Source organism: Mirounga leonina, unplaced genomic scaffold (assembly GCF_011800145.1).
Source record: "Mirounga leonina isolate KUSES-001 unplaced genomic scaffold, KU_Mleo_1.0 Mir_180, whole genome shotgun sequence".
NCBI classification, from domain to species: domain Eukaryota; kingdom Metazoa; phylum Chordata; class Mammalia; order Carnivora; family Phocidae; genus Mirounga; species Mirounga leonina.
In genome coordinates, this window is record NW_023270469.1 from 35543852 (window position 1) to 35568961 (window position 25110).

At 37.5% G+C, this 25110-nt stretch overlaps 1 protein-coding gene across 1 annotated transcript in view; it reads left to right on the top strand.

Annotated features, from left to right (window-relative positions):
• ITFG1 (integrin alpha FG-GAP repeat containing 1) overlaps nucleotides 1-25110 on the top strand; it is a 343036-nt gene that overhangs the window by 26139 nt on the left and 291787 nt on the right. The window contains exon 6 of the mRNA XM_035025279.1: nucleotides 7492-7586. Within this exon, the coding sequence (XP_034881170.1) occupies nucleotides 7492-7586 (95 nt within the window). The remainder of the gene's footprint in view (nucleotides 1-7491; nucleotides 7587-25110) is intronic.

Consider the following 25110-nt stretch of genomic DNA (forward strand, 5'->3'; position numbering starts at 1 on the left):
ATTTTTTTCTCTCTCTCCTATTCAGTTTGATTCCTTTCCATTACTTGGTCCTCCAAGTTGCTGATCCATTCTTCTGCTTCCTTTAGTCTACTATTGATTCCTTCTAATGTATATTTAATTTCAGTTATTGATTCTTCATCTCTAATTGGTTCTTGTTTATAATTTCTGTCTCTTTGTTAAGGGTCTCACCAAAGTCCTCAACTCTTTTCTCCAAGTCAGTGAGTATCTTTGTGATCATTAGTTTAAATTCACTATCAGACATATTACTTATCTCTGTTTTGTTTTTATCTCTTGCTGTGATTTGTCCTGTTATTTCCTTCAGGACATAGCCCTCTGTCTCCTCATTTTGTCTAACTCTGTGGTCTGTTTCTATGTGTTAAAAAAGTTAGCTACATCTCCTGCTCTTGAAAGTTATGGCCTTATGAAGAAAAGGTCATTTAGTCCCCTGCATTGCAGTATCCCCTGTTGACCAGAACCTGGCACTTCAGGAGTGTCTCCTATGTGTGTTGCCTGAACCCTACTTTTCTGGTTGAGCTGCTTTTGCCTTCAGTCCAGTCATCTGCAATGGTTCTCTTTGCCTGTGGTGGGCAGTATTTGGTCCCTGGCTAATGGGCCAGTCTGAGACCACCTTGGGCTTGAGTTGAGTCAAACCAGCCATTTGTCAGAGTTGCAGTAGCACCAAACTGCAGAGTACCTTCCCTGTGTCATCCCCTGAGAAGCTTTAATTGGTGGGTGGGATCTGCGGTCAGACCAGCTGTCTGCCCCTAGTCCACTGCTGGGTCCATAGTCTGACTAGTGTGTGTGGTTATCTTTCCCTCTGTCTGAGGCAGGAGTTACTTTGGAGTTGTTCTGGGCCTTGTTGGGGCTGCTTCATAGTGCCAGGCTTTTGGCACTGTTTTGGATGTGCTGTAGCCAAGAGCATATTTGAGGGTGTGATCCACATAGTTTGTCAGATTGGATCTGTGGTTTTTGCAGGGTCTTTTGCAAGAGGGAAACTACAATCACCAGTACTAAGGCGAGCTGGTTTGGAGGGAGTGGATCCACAAAGTATGTGGGGGTGGGTGCACAGTGTTAGCAAGGTTTGCACAGGTCCTCTGGTGGGAGAGTTCTGCCAGGGCAGGACTTGCAGTATAAGCAAGTTAGGTTGGGAGTGTTGGTACTGCACTGGTTCCTGCAGATGGACATGTATTTATGCTGGGAGGCAGGGGAGGGAAATACCACCTGCCAATCTCTTTGTTCCTAGAGAAGTCTCCCATAGAAGCCTGTCCCTCTAGCACACACTCTGAGATTTGTATACACAAATTCCCCTCCACTATAACCCTGGCACTTTTCAAACTGCTGCTTCTGTCCTCTATCTCCTCAAGCTGTTTATTGTACTGCCTCTTTAAGGGCAGTGACTCCATTTTCTCTCGCCTTATGGCTCCCCAGGAGTGGAGCCCAATGATTTGTAAAGTTTCAAATTTTAAGTCCTGCTGGTTGTAAGAACTCATGAAATTTGGCTCTTCTGATTTTCAAAGCCAAAATGGTTAGGGGGATTTGTCTTCCCTGTGAGATTTCCCTATTGTGAGTCTGTTTCTCTCCCTATAGTATCCCTCCCTCCTGTGAACACTCCTGCAGGTCTGTTTAGCTTCCCACCTTTTGGCTCCCCACTTTGTCTCTACCCTTGCTACCCTCTTAGATGTGGCCTCTTCTCTATATTTAGTTCTGTAGTTTATTCTATCAATCTTTGGGTCATTTTCTGGGTTATTTACACTGATATGAGTGTTAATCTAGTTGTATATGTAAGATGAGGTGAGCTTAGGGTCCTCCTACTCCCCCCATGTTTTCCACCAATCTTGTTCATGCAGTTTTTGTGTGTGTGGATAATGGTGGGTAAAAATTTAGTACGGTATTTATATTCCACTGGATACACTTTTTAAAGAACAAATTATTTTAAAATCTCAATAATTCTAATAGATTTGAAAATTATATATTTTATAGTGGTTTAAACTGATGAAAATACTTAGATTACTTTTTTAGAAGTGAACTTAAATGTGTTAAGGGATACAAAGTTTTCAAAAATTCCTTTAGGGCCTGTCTGAGCAAAAATGCTTGAAGACCAGTGGACTAAAGAACTAGAGAGCTTGGAAAAGCATGCTAGACCCATATCCTGGTAATTGCTTATATCTGGATACCTAAAATAATGATAATTCATTATAAGACTGATCATTGAAAAGTGGGTGGATTAGCAGTCATTTCAAAGAGCAATTACCATAGGCAACCAAAAGCTACAGTTGACATTAATTACATTTAAATTCATCCTTTGATAAATGCTGTTCTTTGTGATTAAGGTTAATGGTGCCCACAAATTAGAACACCTTGACATAATTATGTTTCCTGTGGGACAGGGTGGTGGGTAGCTAATAATTGGAATTTTCTGCAGAGGTCAAGAAATGTCAACAAATAGACTCAACATGGCTCAGAACTGCCCATTTTTTCATCTCTGCTGTTTCTTCCTTTGAATTCAGAACAATTTGTGACCTTGGCCTTCAAATGGAGTTGAGCATGTATATGAGAAGATTATAGTTTATAGGAATATACTTGCTTATAAAGATGGTGTCTGTTGCTTCTTATTGAAAAACTGATGTGTACAAAGAACAACAGTAAAGGTATAGGAGAAATAAGTTTTATTTTCAACTTTAAATTTTTAAACAATTGAATTTTGATATACAACTATATGTACATTTAATTTTCAACCATCTTAAAATGCATCACAAAAAGAAATAATAGCTCTTCCCTTCTCCCCCCACTATAAAGTATAAGGATCAGTTAACTGCTTTTTGAAAGACATTACTGTAAATTAACAGAGTGTAGGCAACAAGTGTAAAACTTAAAATACTGTGAAGACCTTGAATATTGATTTGAAATATTCTGGAAAGGAAGATTATAATTAATATTTTGTTAGGAGTTGCAAATTCAAATGTCTAAAGGGACCCAGAAGGAAACCAAAGAGTGAAGCACTTTGGAAAGGTGGGGACTTTGGCTGCCTATAGGGACTATAACTCTGTCTGAAAAGAGCCAGTTGGTTAACAGACCTGGTATTTCAATTTCAATTTCAATCTGGAAATCAGATTTTTATGTGAAATCTGATTTTTTATTTAAGTTTTACCAAGGAATTAAAAGTATTTAAAACAGTGTATGAGCCAAATAAAACACATCTTCATGCTGAATTTGGCCCATAGTCTGCCACTTTATCATTTTTGCTTTATTGCTCTTCTAAATTCTTTATTTGAAATGTACATTTTTGTCAAGTAGTTTCTAGGAGTTTTTTGAAGTTTTCCAGAATTCAACTATAACTTATTTCAGAGCAAACTTATAAAAAATTTCTTTAGGGAATGAGATCAATAATTTCTCAGGTAGTAATTAAAGGCAACCACATGATTAACCTCACTGAGCTCAATTCTGTAGAAGCTTTTATTTTTTAATTCACTTTTGGCCTATAATTACAAATTTCTTGGGAACATTAGGAAATGCTTCTGAAATGACTTTGGGTTAAACTTGTCGTATAATCTCTCTAGCCTACGTCTGATTATTTTGTTAGTAATTAAAAATACTTTAATGCTCAAAATTTAAAGAACCTGTGAATAAATGGTCTATCTTAAAAAGAAGTGAACTGGCCTCACTAAATTGGACTTGATTGAAATTATTTTAGGCATTTCTAACCTTGTGTAGTATGAAAGAAAAACATGATATGAATGCTTTGCATTGAATTACCTTACACCGAATGCTGAATCCAATTTCTCACTTTAGTATTTTATTGCATTTTATTTTATTAATACCTTATATTATGGGATTTTGGTTAAAATAATGAAATAGGATTATATGAACATTGCTTAGTTTTGTTTTTACTGTCTCGTTGAGGCAACAGATGAGGCCTACTATGTGCTAAAAAGTGTGTATAAGGATATTGGGAAGAAGTTAACTGTTTGTACAGCATGGACCCTTTGTGTAGGGAAAATTTTCTCCTAATTAATGCTTATTCTTTTTCCCAGACTCCACCTGCCAAATTAGTCAACTGTTTCTCTCTGCTGTCCCAACACATTAAAACCAAGTTCAAATCTTGTTTGCTACCCAGTCACTTAGATGATATATTGATAATTAAGTTGTACTTATTAATTAGCCTTAAATTTCTCTTTGGAGATGACATATCTACGCTTCCATATTTCACTGGAACCTAGTATTGTGAAAAAAATAGCATGTTCTCACTAGAGGTAGAGAATAGGAAATGCTACTTGATACTATGATGCAGTCCAGCAAGTATTTTCTGATTAGACCATGATTCATTTCAGTGACTGTTTGGGAGCCATGTCCTGGTTAGGTGATGTAGATAGAAATATCTATGAATCAGGGTATCCAGAGGAGCTTATATCTTTTTTTTTTTTTTTTTTTTTTGAGAGTGCCCAAACATGGGAGTGGCACATGAAAAGGGGGAGAGAGAATCCCATGACCCTGAGATCATGACCAGAGCCAAAATCAAGAGTCGAATGCTTAACCTTTTGAGTCCCCCATGGGTCCCTCAGAGGAGCTTACATCTTAAAAAGTGCTATTAGTAGAGAAAAGTGTACTCAGATACCAGTAAGAAAAGCAAAGTAGGGCCTTGATAAATGAGAATGACTTTGAAAATGGAATGTGTTCTATTGATAAGGAATTGAGAAATTGTTTTACTTAAATTTGCTCTTTCTTCTATAGTTATAATAGTCTACCAGTGTGACCTTCCTGGTTTTGACAATTGTACTGTGGCTATATTAGATGTTGACATTAGGGGAAACTGAATGAGGGATATATGAAAACTTTACATGATTGTTTTTTATAATGAAATAAAATTTACATTACATAGAACTAGCCACGTGAAGTGTACCATTCAATGATATTTAGTATATTCACAATGTTTTACAACCATCACCTACTTCCAATAGCTTTTCATCATTTCTAAAGGGAACCCTGTACCGATTAAACAATCATAATTTTCCCTTTGGCACCTGCTAATCGGCTTTCTCTCTATGGATTTGCCTATTATTGGTATTTCATCTAAATGAAATCATATAGGATGTGACCTTTTTTGTCTGGCCTCTTTCACATAGCGTAATGTTTTAAGGGTTCATCCATGTTGTACCATGTATCAGTACTTCAGGGGATTTTTGGTTTTGGCTGTAAAATATTTTTATTGTATGAATGGCATTTTGTTTATCCATTCATCCATTGGTGAACATTTGGGTTATTTCCAGTTTTTGGCTATTGTGAATAGTGCTAAGAGTATTCGTATACAAGTATTTGTTTAAATACCTGTTTTCAGTTGTTTGGGGTATATACCTAAGTATAGAAATGCAGGGTCATGTGGTAATTCTTTGTTCAACTTTTTGAAGAACTGCCAAACTATTTTCCACAACCAACACACCATTTTATACTCCCAGAAGCAGTGTACAAAACTTCTTCACTTCCTCCCCAACACTTAAAATTTTTTGGCTTTTGATTATTGCCATCCTAGTGGTTGTGAAGTGGTTTCTCATTATGGTCTTCTTTTATAATTCCTTAATGACTAACAATGTTGAGCATCTTTTGATGTGCTAGAGCCATTTGTGTATGTTCTTAGGAGAAATATCTAGTCCTTTGCCCATTTTTTTTTTTAAGATTTTATTTATTTATTTGACAGAGAGAGGGAGAGCAGGAACATAAGCAGGGGGAGAGGAAGAGGGAGAAGCAGGCTTCCCGCTGAGCAGGGAGCCAGATGTAGGGCTCGATCCCCGGACCCTGGGACCATGACCTGAACCGAAGGCAGATGCTTAATGACTGAGCCACCCAAGCGCCCCCTTTGCCCATTTTTTAATTAGGTTATTTTTATTGTTGAATTGTAAAGGTTTTGTACATAGCTACTAGACCTTTATCAGAGATAAGATATTTGCAAGTATTTTTTCCCATTCTATGGAATTGTCTTTTCAATTCCTTGATAGTATCCTGTGATGTACAAAAGTTTTTCATTTGATGAATCTAATTCATCTGTTTCTTCTTTTGCTGAATATTCTGTTGGCATTATATCTAAAAATCCATTTCCAAATCCAAGGTCATGAAGATTTTCCCATATGTTTTCATTCAAGAGTTTTATAGTTTTAGCCCCTTGATCCATTTTTAGTTAATTTTTGATATATGGTTTGAGATAAGATTCCAAATTTATTCTTTTCTTTAGCTCAAGATGTTGGAATTAATATTCATAAGAGATAATCATATCATTCTTCATTGTCTTGGAAAAAACATCTATGATAATATTAAATCATTTTGTTTTATACTTAAAAAAAGAATCGAAGAAAAATATAAGAGCTAAAGCTATAAAATTCTCAGGAGAAAGCATATGGGTAAATCTATATAAACTTGGATTCTGAAATGGATTCTTAGATATGACTGCATAAGAACAAACAACAAAAAAAATAAATGAAAAGGATTCATGAAAATTAAAAACTTCTGTACATCACAGGACACTGTCAAGAAAGTGAAAAGCCAATGTGCAGAACTTTTACAACTTTTACAACTCAAAAATAAAACATTATATTTAATAATCTAACTTAAAGGTAGACTAAGGATTTGAGTGGACATTTCTCCAAAGATATACAAATGGCCAATAAATACTTAACACATACTCAACATCATTAGCCATTGGGAAAATACAAGTCAAAACCATAAGACACACACGCTTTAGGATAACTATAATAAAACAAAGGGACAATAAATAGTAAGTGTTGACAAAGAAATGGAGATGTTGGAACCCTCTGACATTGCTAGTTAAGAACATAATATGGTGAAGCCACTTTAGAATATAGTTTGACAGTTCCTCAGAAAGATAAATACACAGTTACCATGTGACCCACCAATTCTGAGATATATACCCAAAAGAACTGAAAACATATGTCCACATAAAAGCTTATACATGAATATTCAAAGCACCATTATTTATAATAGCCAAGAGTGGAAACAAGCCAAATGTCCATCAACAGATAAATGAATAAACAAAAGGTATAGCCACACAGTGAAATATTACTCAGCCATTAAAAGGACTGAAGTACTGACACATGCTACAACATGGATGAACCTGAAATTCTAAGTGAAAAAACACAGACATAAAAGGACATATATTGTGTGATTCCATTTATATGAATAGGGAAATCCATAGTGATAGAAAGCAAATTAGTAGTTGCCAAGGGCTAGAGGGAAGGGAGAAGTAAATAATGGATACAGGGTTTCTTTTTGAGGTAAAGAAATCTTTTCCATCGATAATGCTGATGGTTGCAAACTGTGACTGTACTAAAAAGCATTAAATTGTCTACTCTAAAAGAGTGAATTTTATGATATGAGAAGTATCTCAACAAAAATCAATAAATTTTAAAAATATCTTGCAGGCAGAGGTTTTTCTATTTTAAAACTGCTTATTTGATATTTGCCTTAGAAATTTTTTTTTTTTTTTAGGAATTTATCATGGCATCCTGCATTGACCACGAAAAATAAAATGCGAATTCCACATTCGCACGCGTTTATTGATCTGACTACAGATTTTACAGCAGGTAAGTTGCACAAAAATGTAAAATATTTCTTTTGAACTGCCAAAGAATTACAAGATTTTATTTATTCTTTTCTTAGTAATCATTTCCTATTGAATTGAATGTTAAAACCAAAATGTTAAAAGATTATAAGGAAATCAGTGATCTTAGATACACATTAAAAGTACTGGCTATAGGGGCTCCTCAGTGGCTCAGCCAGTTAAGTTGTCTGCCTTAGGCTCAGGTCATGATCCCAGAGTCCTGGAATTGAGCCCCAAGTCTGGCTCCCTGGGAGCCTTCTTCTCCCTCTGGCCCTCCCCCTATTCTCTCTCTCTCTCTCTCTCTCTCTCTCAAATAAAATCTTTAAAAAAAAAATAAAGTACTGTATATAATAAATAAACCTTTAGTTGCTTTTGTTGTTTGTTAACCACATCAAAATTTGGATTCTCCACTTACGGATTGATGATAATTTAGACACCAGTTGCCTGATGTTTCTTTCCCTTTCCATTTAAAAATTATTGACTAATAAATACTATAAATTTAATTGTAAGAAAAATATTTAGCTTATAATTTAAAATTTTCAAAGGCTTTTTACAACTTTTTACTATGGAAAATTCTAAACATAGAAAAGTAGAATAGTATCTCATATATGATACACTATTCTACTTGTTTTTTAAGATTTTTTATTTTATTTATTTGAGAGAGAGAGCATGAGACAGGGGAGGGTCAGAGGGAGGAGCAGACTCCCTGCCGAGCAGGGAGCCCGATATGGGACTCGATCCCAGGACTCCAGGATCATGACCTGAGCCAAAGGCAGTCACCTACCCGATTGAGCCACCCAGGTGCCCCTATACTACTCTACTTTTAATTATCACTTAGCTTCAACAATTATCAATATGTGGCCTATCTTATTTCGTTGGTAAAACCATCGACAAGCCCGTCCTGCCCCAGACAATTTGAAATCCAAAACATTGTATCATTTCATTTATAAATATTTTTAATCTGTATCTCTAAATGATAAGGACTTTTTTATTTTTAACATCTGAAAGATCGTTTTCATATCTAAAAAAAATTTAGCAATAGTTTCTTAATATCATCAAATATTTATTCAATATTGAAAATGCCCCAATTATCTCCTAAATGTTTTTATCAAATCAAGAGCTAAACAAGGTATACATACATATATTTAAAAAACATTATCTGGGGGCACCTGGGTGGCTCAGTCAGTTAGGCTTCTGCCTTCTGCTCGGGTCACGAGCAGGAGGGACCTGCCAGGGTCCCAGGATCGAGCCCCACCTCTGGCTCCCTGCTCAGCAGAGAGCTTGCTTCTCCCTCTCCCTCCGCCCCTCCCCTCCCCTGCTCCTGCGCACACTCACGTGCTCTGTCTCAAATAAGTAAAAATCTTTTAAATAAATAAAATAATAAAAGAAAAAAAAAAGAACATTATCTGTATTATAGAATGTCTCAAACTCTGAATTTTGCCATTTCTACCACCATAGTGTTAGCATGTGACTCTGTCCCCTGTATTTTTTCTAAACCAGTAGTTAAATTTGAAGCCTTGATCAGAATCAGACTTTCTGTTGGTCAAAAATTCTTCCTAGATATTGCAGTTTGTTTCAGGTCATTAGGAGACATGTGATTTAAATTCTGTCTCTTTTGTGATGTTAAGATTGACCAGTAGTTTCAGTTTCCCTCAGCGTGGACCATTCATTATAATGCTATCCTAATGGTTTTAGCTGCTATTGATATTTATAGACATGGCCATTATTTCAAAAGGAGTTACAAAATTGTGGCACTCTACATCTATCATTCATCTGTATATATTATTATCTGGAATTTTCTATTTAATAAAAAAGACAACTTTAGTCACCTGAAGTACAGCTCAGACAGGCAGGTCAAGTGCTGGATTTTTGTTCTTCCTCCCTATTTTCTTATCCAATTATTTTTTTTTCATTTTTTTTTATTGTTATGATAATCCCCATACATTACATCATTAGTTTCAGATGTAGTATTCCATGATTCATTGTTTGTGCATAACCAGGGCTCCATGCCAAATGTGCCCTCCTCAATACCCATCATCAGGCTAACCCATCCTCCCACTGCCCTCCCCTCTAGAACCCTCAGTTTGTTTTTCAGAGTCCATCATCTCTCATGGTTCGTCTACCCCTCTAATTTCCCCCCATTCATTGTTCCCCTCCTGCTATCTTCTTCTTCTTTTTTTTTTACTTAATATATATTGCATTATTTGTTTCGAAGGTACATATCTGAGATTCAACAGTCTTGCACAATTCACAGCGCTTACCAGAACACATACCCTCCCCAGTGTCTCTCACCCAGTCACCCCATCCCTCCCACCCCACCCCCCACTCCAGAAACCCTCAGTTTCTTTCCTGAGATTAAGAATTCCTCCTATCAGTGAGGTCATATGATACATGTCTTTCTCTGTTTGACTTATTTCGTTCAGCATAATACCCTCCAGTTCCATCCACGTCGTTGCAAATGGCAAGATCTCATTCCTTTTGATGGCTGCATAATATTCCATTGTGTATATATATACCACATTTTCTTTATCCATTCATCTGTCGATGCACATCTTGGCTCCTTCCATAGTTTGGCTATTGTGGACATTACTGCTATAAACATCGGGGTGCACGTACCCTTTCAGATCCCTACTTTTGTATCTTTGGGGTAAATACCCAGTAGTGCAATTGCTGGGTCATACGGTAGCTCTATTTTCAACTTTTTGAGGAACCTCCATACTGTTTTCCAGAGTGGCTGCACCAGCTTGCATTCCCACCAACAGTGTAGGAGGGTTCCCCTTTCTCCGCATCCCCGCCAACATCTGTCATTTCCTGACTTGTTAATTTCAGCCATTCTGACTGGTGTGAGGTGGTATCTCACTGAGGTTTTGATTTGAATTTCCCTGATACCGAGTGACGTTGAGCTCTTTTTCATGTGTCTGTTGGCCATTTGGATGTCTTCTTTGGAAAAATGTCTGTTCATGTCTTCTGCCCATTTCTTGATTGGATTCTTTGTTCTTTGGGTGTTGAGTTTGATAAGTTCTTTATACATATTGGATACTAGCCCTTTATCTGATATGTCATTTGCAAATATCTTCTCCCATTCTGTCGGTTGTCTATTGGTTTTGTTGACTGTTTCCTTTGCTTTGCAAAAGCTTTTTATCTGGATGAAGTCCCAATAGTTCATTTTTGCCCTTGCTTCCCTTGCCTTTGGCGATGTTTCTAGGAAGAAGTTGCTGCGGCAGAGGTCAAAAAGGTTGCTGCCTGTGTTCTCCATTAGGATTTTGATGGACTCCTGTCTCACATTGAGGTCTTTCAACCATTTGGAGTCTATTTTTGTGTGTGGTGTAAGGAAATGGTCCAGTTTCATTCTTCTGCACTTGGCTATCCCATTTTCCTAACACCATTTGTTGAAGAGACTGTCTTTGTTCCATTGGACATTCTTTCCTGCTTTGTCAAAGATGAGTTGACCATAGAGTTGAGGGTCCATTTCTGGGCTCTCTATTCTGTTCCATTGATCTATGTGTCTGTTTTTGTGCCAGTACCATACTGTATGGATGATGACAGTTTTGTAATAGAGCTGGAAGTCCGGAATTGTGATGCCACCAGCTTTGCTTTTCTTTTTCAACATTCCTCTGGCTATTCAGGGTCTTTTCTGATTCAATACAAATTTTAGGATAATTTGTTCCATTTCTTTGAAAAAAAGTGGATGGTATTTTGATGGGGATTGCATTGAATGTGTAGATTACTCTAGGTAGCATTGACATCTTCACAATATTTGTTCTTCCAATCCATGAGCATGGAACGTTTTTCCATTTCTTTGTGTCTTCCTCAATTTCTTTCATGAATATTTTATAGTTTTCTTAGTACAGATCCTTTGCCTCTTTCGTTAGATTTATGCCTAGGTATCTTATGCTTTTGGGTGTAATTGTAAATGGGATCGACTCCTTAATGTCTCTTTCTTCTGTCTTGTTGTTGGTGTATAAAAATGCCACTGACTTCTGTGCATTGATTTTATATCCAGCCACTTTACTGAATTCCTGTATGAGTTCTAGCACCTGTGGGGTGGAGTCTTTTGGGTTTTCCACATAAAGTATCATATCATCTGCAAAGAGTGAGAGATTGACTTCTTCCTTGCCGATTTGGATGCCTTTGATTTCTTTTTGTTGTCTGATTGCTGTGGCTAGGACTTCCAATACTATGTTGAATAGCAGTGGTGATAGTGGACATCCCTGCCGCGTTCCTGACCTTAGGGGGAAAGCTCTGAGTTTTTCCCCATTGGGAATGATATTCGCTGTAGGTTTTTCATAGATGGCTTTTAGGATATTGAGGTATGTACCCTCTATGCCTATACTCTGAAGAGTTTTGATCAAGAAAGGATACTATACTTTGTCAAATACTTCTTCTGCATCTGTTGAGAGGATCATATGATTCTTGTTCTTTCTTTTGTTAATGTATTGTATCACGTTGATTGATTTGCGGATATTGAACCAACCTTGCAGCCCAGGGATAAATCCCACTTGGTCATGGTGAATAATCGTTTTAATGTACTGTTGGATCCTATTGGCTAGTATTTTGGTGAGAATTTTTGCATCCATGTTTATCAGGGATATTGGTCTGTAGTTCTCCTTTTGGATGGGGTCTTTGGTTTGGGGATCAAGGAAATGGTGGCCTCATAAAATGAGTTTAGAAGTTTTCCTTCCATTTCTGTATTTTGGAACAGTTTCAGAAGAATAGGTAATCATTCTTCTAGAAATGTTTGGTAGAATTCCCTTAGGAAGCCATCTGGCCCTAGGCTTTTGTTTGTTGAGAGATTTTTGATGATTGCTTCAATTTCCTTAGTGGTTATAGGTCTGTTCAGGTTTTCTATTTCTTCCGGGTTCAGTTTTGGTAGTCGATACATCTCTAGGAATGCATCCATTTCTTCCAGGTTATCTAATTTGCTGACATAGGTTTGCTCATAATATGTTCTTATAATTGTTTGTATTTCTTTGGTATTGGTTGTTAACTCTCCTCTTTCATTCATGATTTTGTTGCTTTGGGTCATTTCTCTTTTCTGTTTGATAAGTCTGGCCAGGGATTTATCAGTCGTGTTAATTCTTTCAAAGAACCACCTCCTAGTTTCGTTCATCTGTTCTACTGTTCTTTTAGTTTCTATTTCATTGATTTCTGCTCTGATCTTCATTATTTCTCTTCTCCTGCTGGGTTTAGGCTTTATTTGCTGTTCTTTCTCCAGCTCCTTTAGGTGTAGGGTTACGTTGTGCATTTGAGACCTTTCTTGTTTCTTGAGAAAGGCTTGTATTGCTATATACTTTCCTCTTAGGACTGCCTTTGCTGCATCCCAAAGATTTTGAATAGTTGTGTTTTCATTTTCATTGGTTTCCATGAATTTTTTTAATTCTTCTTTAATTTCCTGGTTGACCCATTCATTCTTCAGTAGGATGCTCTGTAGCCCCCATGTATTTGACTTCTTTCCGACTTTCCTCTTGTGATTGAGTTCTAGTTTCAAAGCATTATGGTCTGTAAATAGGCAGGGAATGATCCCAATCTTTTGGTACCGGTCGAGACCTGATTTGTGACCTAGGATGTGATCGATTCTGGAGAATGTTCCATGGGCACGAGAGAAGAATGTGTATTCTGTTGCTTTTGGATGGAATGTTCTGAATATGTCTGTGAAGTATATTTGGTCCAGTGTGTCATTTAAAGTCTTTATTTACTCTTTGATCTTTTCCTTAGACGATCTGTCCATTTCAGTGTGGGGAGTGTTAAAGTCCCCCACTATTATTGTATTTTTGTCAATGTGTTTCTCTGCTTTTGTTATTAATTGCCTTATATAATTGGATTCTCCCATGTTAGGGGCATAGATATTTACAATTGTTAGATCTTCCTGTTGGATAGACCCTTTAAGTAGGATATAGTGTCCTTCCTCATCTCTTATTACAGTCTTTGGTTTAAAATCTAATTTGTCTGATATAAGGATTGCCACCCCAGCTTTCTTTTGGTGTCCATTAGCATGGTAAATGGTTTTCCACCCCCTCACTTTCAATCTGGGGGTGTCTTTGGGTCTAAGATGAGTCTCTTACAGACAGCATATCGATGGATCTTGTTTTTTATTCCAGTCTGTTAGCCTGTGTCTTTTGATTGGGGCATTTAGCCCATTTACATTCAGGGTAACTATTGAAAGATAGGAATTTAGTGCCATTGTATTGCCTGGAAGGTGACTGTTACTGTATATTGTCTGTGTTCCTCTCTGGTTTATGTTGCTTTTACGCTCTCTCTTTGCTTAGAGGACCCCTTTCAAGTTTTCCTGTAGGGCTGGTTTTGTGTTTGCAAATTCCTTTAGTTTTTGTTTGTCCTGGAAGCTTTTTATCTCTCCTTCTATTTTCAACGACAGCCTAGCTGGATAGAGTATTCTTGCCTGCATATTTTTCTCATTTAGTGCTCTAAGTGTATCATGCCAATCCTTGCTGGCCTGCCAGGTCTCTGTGGATAGGTCTGTTGCCAATCTAATGTTTCTACCGTTGTAGGTTACATATCTTTTCTCCCGAGTTGCTTTCAGGATTTTCTCTTTGTCTCTGAGACTCGTAATTTTTACTATTAGATGTCGGGGTGTTGACCTATTTTTATTGATTTTGAGAGGGGTTCTCTGTGCTTCCTGGATTTTGATGCCTGTTTCCTTCCCCAAATTAGGGAAGTTCTCTGCTCTAATTTGCTTCAATATAACTTCTGCCCCTCTCTCTCTTTCTTCTTCTGGGATCCCAATTATTCTAATGTTGTTTTGTCTTATGGTATCGCTTATCTCTCAAATTCTGCCCTCGTGACCCAGTAGTTGTTTATCTCTCTTTTTCTCAGCTTCTTTATTTTCCATCATTTGGTCTTCTATATCACTGATTCTCTCTTCTGCCTCATTTATCCTAGCAGTTAGTGCCTACATATTTGATTGCACCTCATTAATAGCCTTTTTGATTTCTACTTAGTTAGATTTTAGTTCTTTTATTTCTCCAGAAAGGGTTTCTCTACTAACTTCCTGCGTTTTCAAGCCCAGCTAGTATCTTTGAAGTGATGATTCTGAACTCTAGATCTGACATCGTACTAATGTCTGTATTGAGTAGGTCCCTGGCAGTCGGTACTACCTCTTGTTCTTTTTGTTGAGGTGATTTTTTCCGTCTTGTCATTTTGTGCAGAGGAGAATAGATGAATGAGAAAACAAAATGCTAGCAGAGTAACAACGTCCCCAGAAAATATACTCTAAACAAATCAGAAAAGACCTGAAGCAGTGGGAAAAGAAAGGGAAAGAGAGAAAAAAGAAAAAGAAAAAAAAAAGGAAAAGAAAAGATAAAGATAAAAACAAACAAAAACAGAAGAAAACAAAAAAAAACAGAATGTGATCAAATATGATCAGGCTGGTATATAGATCAGTGCCACACACTAGATTTTGGGTGTATTTGGTGTGTTAGAAGAAAGTGCCTCTCAAAATTTTAAAGAAAGAAAAACTTATATATGTGCCAAAATAAGGGTTGATATGATGAAGGGATGGAATATGACTGTAAAGATGGAAATTATAAAAAATTTTATGAAGGAATTGGTAAGAAGTTGTTTGAAAAAAGAAAGAAGAGGATTTAAAAAAAAGGAGAAAAAAAAGGGAGAGAATGTGATCAGGCACTGGAGTAGAAAAAAAACATACAATAGAGATTTAGGTTATATTTTGATCTGTTAGAAGAAACTATCTCAAAATTTTAAAGAGAGAACAACATATGCCAAAAATATGGGTAACTACTATGAAGGGATAGAATATGACTCTAAAAATGAAAAATAAAAATGTTTTTTTAAAAAAGGGATTTATAAGATGTTGGTTGAAAAAGTGAAAGAGAAAAATTCAAAAAAAAAAAAAATACAGTTAAAAAAAAATTATCTTTGACAGACTAAAGAATCATGGTAAAAAAGCCCTGAGTTCTATGTGCAGTATTCCCTTAGTGCTGGAGTTCTGCTGTTCTCGTTTTCGGTAAACTTGGTCTTGGCTGGCTGTTCTCACTGATCTTCTGGGGGAGGGGCCTGTTGCCGTAGTTCCCAAATATCATTGCCAGAGGCGGAATTGCCCCACCCTTGCCGGTCCAGGCCAAGTAATCTGCTCGGGTTTGCTTTCCAGAGCTTTTGTTCCCTTCAAGCTTTCCGTACAGCTTTGGAGGCCAAGAGTGAAAATGGGGCCTCCCACTCTCTGCCTTGGAGGAGCCGAGAACTCAGGCCCTGCTCCTCAGTGAGCCCCCAGAGAAAAGCCGCCAGTCACTCCCGTCTCCCCTGTCTCCGGCCACACTCCGTGCTCACCCGGCCTGTGACCACGCGTTTCTATCTCTGGCACCTGACCCCGTGTGGGGTCTCCAAACCCAGCAGATTCCTGCGGTGCACTCCTGTGCCTCTCTCTTCCCGGGGGAGGAATGTGAGTCTCCCCGGATCTGCCGCTTGTTGGGTGCCTGCTGGAGGAGCAGTGGCCCGACTGTGCCGCGGTTCACGGTTTATGGCAACCCGGAGCTGATAGCCCATGCCTGAGCTCTGTCTCTGCAGCCGGCTTCCCCACTCCCAATACCTGGGAGCTCTGCTGCACTCAGGCACCCCTGGTCTTTCTGTGACCCCGAGGGTCCTGAGACCAAACTGTCCCATGAGGGTTCCACCCCCCGCTTAACCACCGGAGTAACGTCCCTCAGCAGAGCTGACATCTAAAAGTTCCCATTTTGTGCTCCATGGCTCTATCACTTGCCAGATGCAGCCGTCGGAGGCCCGTCCCCCGCCGTCTATCCTCCCGAATATCGCCTCGGATTCACTTCTCCGCACGTCCTACCTTCCAGAAAGTGGTCGCTTTTCTGTTCAGAGAGTTGCTGCTCTTCTTTTCTTTGATCTCCTCTTGAGTTCGTAGGTGGTCAGATTCGTTAGATCCCTATCCGGCTGAATTCCTGAGATGAGACGAAATCCAGGTCTCTACTCCTCTGCCATCTTGCTCTGCCCCCAATTATTTTTAATGTGGTCAAATACTTCTAAAATTTGCCATCTTAACCATTTTTAAGTGTACACTTAAATGTATTAAATACACTCATAATGTTGACCTACCATGTAGCTCTTCATTTTATAAAACTGAAACTGTACATCCATTAAACAATAACTCCTCATTCCCTCTCCCCAGTCTCTAGCAACCCCTATTCTGTGTTCTGGCTCTGATTTTGACTACTCTTGAGTACTTCACATAAGTGAAATCATGACAGTATTTGTTATTTTGTGACTGACTTATATCGCTTAGCATAATGTCCTCAGAGTTCATCCATGTTATAACATATGTCACAATTCCCTTCCTGTTTGAAACTGAATAATACTTCATTGTGTATATCCCACATTTTGTTTATTCATTCATCTATTCATGGACATTTAGGTTACTTCCACATTTTGGCTGTTGTGAATAATACTGCTCTGAGCATGGATGCACACATGTCTTTTAGAAATCCTGCTTTCAGTTGTTTTGGAAGTGGAATTTCTGGATGATATGTTAATTCTTTTTTTTTTTTTAATATGTTGAGGAACCACCATTATAACAGCTACACCATTTTGTATTCCCACCAACAGTGCACAGGGTTCTCCACGTACTTGCCAATATTTGTTATATTCTGATTTTTTTTCGTAGTAGCCCTCCTAATGGGTATAAGGTGGTATCTCATTGTAGTTTTGATTTGCATTTCCCTAATGATTAATAGTGTTGAACATCTTGGGATGCCTGGGAGGCTTAGGCTTAGCTTCCAACCCTTGGTTTTGCCTCAGGTCATGGTCTTAGGGTCTTGGGATCGAGCCCTGCATTGTGCTCCCCACTCAGGGGGGAGTTTGCTCAAGGATTCTCTCTCTCTCTCCACCCCCCAAGTAAATCTTTAAAAAAAAATAATGTTGAACATCTTTTCATGTTTTTTGGCCATTTGCATATCTCCTTGATAAGAATGTTTAATAAAGTTCTATGCCCATTTTTTAATTGGATTCTTTTTGGTGGTGTTGAGTTTGAGTTATTCTCTATTCAGAATATTACTTCCTCATCAGTTACATGATTTGCAAATATTTTCTCTCATTTTGGGGATGCTTTTTTACTCTGTTGATAGTGTTTTTGGATGCAGCAATGTTTTTTCTTAATCTTTACGTCCATTTTGTCTGTTGTTTCTTTGTTGCTTGTGCCTTTGGTGTCTATCCAAGAAATCATTGCCAAGTCCAGTGTGATGATGCTTTTGCCCTGTATTTTCTCCTAAGAGTTTTATACTTTTGTCCCTTACATTTAGGGCTTTGATCTATTTTGTGTTAACTTTTGTATACAGTGTTAGATAAGAGTCCAGCCTCCTTCTTTTGCATGAATACCCGGTTTTCCCATCACCATTCATTGAAAAGACTTGTCATTTCCCCAATAAATGGTCTTGGCACTCTTGTCAAAAGTCATTTGACAATATATATAGGAGGATTTATTTCTGGGCTCTTTATCTGTTCTACTGATCTATGCATTTGTCTTTATGCTAATACCACACTATTTTGATTATTGTAACTGTTCAGTAAATTTTGAAATCAGAAACTTCTTTTTCAAAATTGTTTTGGCTGTTTGGGGTACTTTGAGATTCCATATGAATTTTAGGATGGATTTTTATGTTTCTGCAAAAAATGCCCTTGGGGTTTTAATTAGGATTGTTCTGAAGCTATAGATCACTTTGGGTAATATTGACATCTTAACAATATTATCTTCCAATTGATGAACATGGGATATGTTTCCATTTATTTATGTCTTTTAATGATTTCTTTCAGCAGTGTTTTTTAGTTTTCACTTTACAAGTCTTTCACCTCCTTGGTTAATTCCTAAGTATTTTATTCTTTTGATTCTATTGTTCATGAAGTTGTTTTCTTAATTTCCTTTTTAGATTTTTCATTGTCAGTGTATAGAAATGCAGTCAATTTCTGTGTGTTAATTTTGCATCCTGCTATTTTGCTGAATTCATTTATTAGTTCTGACACTTTTTTGTGGAATCTTTAGGGTTTTCTACAAATAAACTCATATTGTCTATAAGCAGAGATCATTTAACTTCTTCTTTTCTGATTGTTTACCTTCTATTTCTTTCTCCTCTTCATCCCATTTTTACCAGTAAAGAAATTCTCTTTGAGTAATCTTTCTAAAGTTAACATAAAATACATGGGGAAATATTTAAATTGTCATTGTTAGTATTCTGTTTTTCAAAACATTATTTCTGCCTTTAAAATCATTTCAGCAGGGCGCCTGGGTGGCTCAGTTGGTTAAGCGACTGCCTTCGGCTCAGGTCATGATCCTGGAGTCCTGGGATCGAGTCCCGCATCGGGCTCCCTTCTCGACAGGGAGTCTGCTTTGTCCTCTGACCCTATCCCCTCTCATGTGTTCTCTCTCTCTCATTCTCTCTCTCTCAAATAAATAAATAAAAAATCTTTAAAAAATAAAAAAATAAAATCATTTCAGCAAAGTTATTGAATACCCGCTCCATGCAAAGCCCTCTACTCTTTGTTATGTGAAATACAGGATGACAAATGCTTGCAGTCCTCAAAGAACATTTAGTTTCCTGTGAGTCTTATGAGTCTACCCAAGTTATGTAGCAGAATAAAATAATTACGTATTATTCTATGTATGTAAATATATAAGTATATATAAAGTAATTACAAACTGCTGTATAATAACCAGAGTAGGAAGAGACAGACAGCCTCACTGTTCTTGGGACTAGAGTCCTACACAGTTGAGCTAAGAATTTGTCCAATGAAAAGTGAGTTATATGCTTCTCATTATCCATCATATGCTCTATGTTCATTCTTTAGAAAATATAAAGCTTTCCTAAACAATTAGTTCTAGAAGAAATTCTTATTATAAGTGGGACTTCCTATGGAAGACAAGATATGTAATGTAGTAATTGAGTTGCCCGTGACAAATATTTTTTAAACATTTTTATTAGATTATTTTTTTAATTACCAAAACTGTGGCTTTTAATGACTTTTATCCATTGTATGGTTGTAATATAGTTTATTTAATCCTTTTTTTTGACAATAGTTTCTAGTTTTTATTTTGTTTTTTATTCTAAGTAGAGCTCTGGTGTCTTATTCTGTGTACATCTCTCAAAAGTTCCTCAAGGAGAGGTCCTGGAAGTAAAATAACCTGACTAAACAATTATAAAGATTTTTAAGGTGAAACATTGCCACATTGCCCTCCAGAAAGCTATGAGAGTGCTTATTTCTCCCACCTTTGCCAAAACATGGGTATTACTTTTTAAAAATTCACTACTACTATTTTGATAGGTGAAAAAAATATTTCATTATAACTTTAACATCCATTTCTTAAATTAGTATTGAGATAGAATTTTTCTTTTTCATGTGTGAGTTTCATATGTGTATTGCCTTATGTATTGCTGACAGTTTCCTGTTATTTAAGTCTGTCTTTTGGAAAGTGAAAACTAAAAATGACATGAAACTAAATAAAAATTAAAACTAAACATGAGGGGCGCCTGGTGACTCAGTCAGTTAGGTGTCTGCCTTCGGCTCAGGTCATGATCTTAGAGTCCCGAGATAGAGCCCAGCATCAGGCTTCCTGCTCAGTGAAGTCGGCTTCACCCTCTGGCCCTCCCCCACTCATGCTCTCTCTGTATCTCTCTCAAATAAATAAAATCTAAAAAAAAAAAACTAAAACTAAACATGAAAACTTGGGGCACCTGGGTGGCCCAGTCAGTTAAGCATCTGAGTCTTGATTTCTGTTCAGGTCATGATCTCAGGGTCATGAGATCAAGCCCCACATCAGACTCTATACTTGGCGTGGAGCCTGCTTAAGACTCTCTCTCTCTCCCTCTTCCCCCACCCCCACTCACACTCTCTCTCTCTCTCTCTAAAAGAAAAAAAAACACTAAACATGAAAACTAAAAACATAACATTAAAACCCAACGTAATGAAAGCAGTTCTATAGGGAAGCCAACTTAGTAGAACCCATGATCTGGCCTAGACCAAGGACCAGTCCTTGGAATGTTACAAGAGGTGAAATGGTCCACCTGTCCCAAGTCATTCACCTGTAAATATCTTCTTTATCAACTGGACTTTTGACACATTATCAGTTCTGTTTTATAAAAAGGACCTGGATTCTGGTATTTATTTTTATTTTTGAACACAGGTATCTTTTCCTTAGTTACCAAATGGGGTAAATAGATGATAAGATGGTTTTTCTTCTATAGCAATAAAGGAATGTAACAGATTCTACTCTAGGTGATGTGCAGTCATATCTGCTACAGGGGTGGACTAAGATACTAAGATTATTTTCTTAAGGTGGATTATTGAAGAAAATGAGATGATCAGAATAATGTGTTAAGAAATAGAGAATATTTGGGGGTAGTAAAGAACCGGAAAATTTGAAGACTACTTAGAAAATGGTGATATACGTGAGTCCGTTGCCAGTAGTTGTAGAAGTCCCTTGATTGATAGAATAACAGTTTTAAGCCAAAGTAGAGACTTTAGGGAGAAGATTTGATATAGGAGAAATTGAGTTTAGAAAAAAGGTATTTGAGGCTCGGGGGGGGGGCGGGTAGGGGGTGACCTACATGCAAGCAATCATTGTCAATTTTACCCTAGAACTTGAGAACAGAGTTCAAGGTCATAACCTTAATTTGGGTCTTCTACATTGTCAAGGCTGTAGAAATGGCTGAGCTCTGAAAAAGTGAGTTTGGAGTGGTAAGAACAGAGGTCTATAAATTCAGTATTTTTTGCTTGATCAGTTACTCATGTGTATATTTATATATTTTTAAAATTCTTAAAAAGTAACATGATTATGGTAAGACACAGTTCCAAAGTATACAAAGAAAGGCAACCACTATTTTCAGTTTCCTCTCTGCCCTTCCTAAAATGTTCTGCACAGATACACACTTTCCCTTTTTACCCAAATAGAAGTAAATTTTGTATATAATTGTGAATCTATCTTAATTCAGATATATTAGCATATCAGCACATATAGCTCTGCTGGGTTTTTTAAATGAATTACTGGGTCTTCCATTATATAGAGATACTATAATTTGACTAAATATCCATCTCTTGATGGACATTTGTATGCTTCTCCTTTTTCTTTGCAACAGTACTCCATTATTGTAGTATATTTTATTTATTTTTTTAAATTTTTTATTGTTATGTTAATCCCCATACATTACATCATTAGTTTTAGATGTAGTGTTCCATGATTCATTCTTTGTGCATAACACCCAGTGCTCCATGCTGAACATGCCCTCCTCAATACCCATCACCAGGCTAACCCATCCTCCCACCCCCCTGCCCTCTAGAACACTCAGTTTGTTTTTCAGAGTCCATCGTCTCTCATGGTTCGTCTACCCCTCTGATTTCCCCCCTTCATTCTTCCCCTCCTGCTATCTTCTTTTTTTTTTTCTTAACATATATTACATTTTAGTTTAAGACGTACAGATCTGAGATTCAACAGTCTTCCACAATTCACTGCGCTTACGAGAGCACATACCCTCCCCAGTGTCTACCACCCAGTCACCCCATCCCTCCCACCCCACCCCCACTACAGCAACCCTCAGTTTCTTTCCTGAGATTAAGAATTCCTCCTATCAGTGAGGTCATATGATACATGTCTTTCTATGTTTGACTTATTTCGCTCACCATAATACCCTCCAGTTCCATCCACGTTGTTGCAAATAGCAAGATCTCATTCCTTTTGATGGCTGCATAATATTCTATTGTATATATATACCACATCTTCTTTATCCATTCATCTGTTGATGGACATCTTGGCTCTTTCCACAGTTTGGCTATTGTGGTGGACATTGCTGCTATAAACATCGGGGTGCATGTACCCTTTTAGATCCCTACTTTTGTATCTTTGGGGTAAATACCCAGTACTGCAATTGCTGGATCAAAGGGTAGCTCTATTTTCAACTTTTTGAGGAACCTCCATACAGTTTTCCAGAGTGGCTGCACCAGCTTGCATTCCCACCAACAGTGTAGGAGGGTTCCCCTTTCTCCACATCCCCAACAACATCTATCGTTTCCTGACTTGTTAATTTTAGCCATTCTGACTGCTGTGAGGTGGTATCTCATCGAGGTTTTGATTTGGATTTCCCTGATGCCGAGCGATGTGGAGGACTTTTTCATGTGTCTCTTGGCCATTTGGATGTCTTCTTTGGAAAAATGTCTGTTCATGTCTTCCACCCATTTCTTCATTGGATCATTTGTTCTTTGGGTGTTGAGTTTGATAAGTTCTTTATAGATTTTGGATACGAGCCCTTTATCTGATATGTCATTGGCAAATATCTTCTCCCATTCTGTTGGTTGTCTTTTGGTTTTGTTAACTGTTTCCTTTGCTTGGCAAAAGCTTTTTGTCTTGATAAAGTCCCAAGAGTTCATTTTTGCCCTTGCTTCCCTGGCCTTTGGCGATGTTTCTAGGAAGAAGTTGCTGTGGCTGAGGTCGAAGAGGTTGCTGCCTGTGTTCTCCTTTAGGATTTTGATGGACTCCTGTCTCACACTGAGGTCTTTCAACCATTTAGAGTCTATTTTTGTGTGCGGTGTAAGGAAATGGTCCAGTTTCATTCTTCTGCATGTGGCTATCCAATTTTCCCAACACCATTTGTTGAAGAGACTGTCTTTTTTCCATTGGACATTCTTTCCTGCTTTGTCAAAGATGAGTTGCCCATAGAGTTGAGGGTCCATTTCTGGGCTCTCTATTCTGTTCCATTGATCTATGTGTCTGTTTTTGTGCCAGTACCATACTGTATGGATGATGACAGTTTTATAATAGAGCTAGAAGTCCGGAACTGTGATGCCACCGGCTTTGCTTTTCTTTTTCATCATTCCTCTGGCTATGTGGGGTCTTTTCTGGTTCCATACAAATTTTAGGATTATTTGTTCCGTTTCTTTGAAAAAAGTGGATGGTATTTTGATGGGGATTGCATTGAATGTGTAGATTGCTCTAGGTAGGATTGACATCTTCACAATATTTGTTCTTCCAATCCATGAGCATGGAACGTTTTTCCATTTCTTTGTGTCTTCCTCAATTTCTTTCATGAGTATTTTATAGTTTTCTGAGTACAGATCCTTTCCTCTTTTGTTAGATTTATGCCTAGGTATCTTATGGTTTTGGGTGCAATTGTAAATGGGATCGACTCCTTAATTTCTCTTTCTTCTGTTTTGTTGTTGGTGTATAGGAATGCCACTGACTTCTGTGCATTGATTTTATATCCTGTCACTTTACTGACTTCTTCTTTACTGATTTGGATGCCTTTGATTTCTTTTTGTTGTCTGATTGCTGTCCTAGGACTTCTAATACTATGTTGAACAGCAGTGGTGATAGTGGACATCCCTGCCGTATTCCTGACCTTAGGCGGAAAGCTCTCAGTTTTTCCCCATTGAGAATGATATTTGCTGTAGGTTTTTCATAGATGGCTTTTATGATATTGAGGTATGTACCCTCGATCCCTATACTCTGAAGAGTTTTGATCAAGAAAGGATGCTGTACTTTGTCAAAAGCTTTTTCTGCATCTATTCAGAGGATCATATGATTCTTGTTCTTTCTTTTGTTAATGTATTGTATCACGTTGATTGATTTGCGGATGTTGAACCAAGCTTGCAGCCCAGGGATAAATCCCACTTGGTCATGGTGAATAATCCTTTTAATGTACTGTTGGATCCTATTGGCTAGTATTTTGGTGAGAATTTTTGCATCCATGTTCATCAGGGATATTGGTCTGTATTTCTCCTTTTGGATGGGGTCTCTGTCTGGTTTTGGGATCAAGGTAATGGTGGCCTCATAAAATGAGTTTGGAAGTTTTCCTTCCATTTCTATTTTTTGGAACAGTTTCAGAAGAATAGGTACTCATTCTTCTTGAAATGTTTGGTAGAATTCCCCTAAGAAGCCATCTTGCCCTGGGCTTTTGTGTTTTGGAAGATTTTTGATGACTGCTTCAATTTCCTTAGTGGTTATGGGTCTGTTCAGGTTTTCTATTTCTTCCTGGTTCAGTTTTGGTAGTTGATACATCTCTAGGAATGCATCCATTTCTTCCAGGTTAGCGAATTTGCTGGCATATAGTTGCTCATAATATGTTCTTATGATTGTTTCTATTTCTTTGGTGTTGCCTGTGATCTCTCCTCTTTCATTTATGATTTTGTTGCTTTGGGTCATTTCTCTTTTCTGTTTGATAAGTCTGGCCAGGGATTTATCAATCTTGTTAATTCTTTCAAAGAACCAGCTCCTAGTTTCATTGATGTGTTCTACTGTTCTTTTAGTTTCTATTTCATTGATTTCTGCTCTGATCTTTATTATCTCTCTTCTCCTGCTGGGTTTAGGCTTTATTCACGGATCTTTCTCCAGCTCCTTTAGGTGTAGGGTTAGGTTGTGTACTTGAGACCTTTCCTGTTTTTTGAGAAAGGCTTGTATTGCTATATACTTTCCTCTTAGGACTGCCTTTGCTGCATCCCAAAGATTTTGAATAGTTGTGTTTTCATTTTCATTGGTTTCCATGAATTTTTTT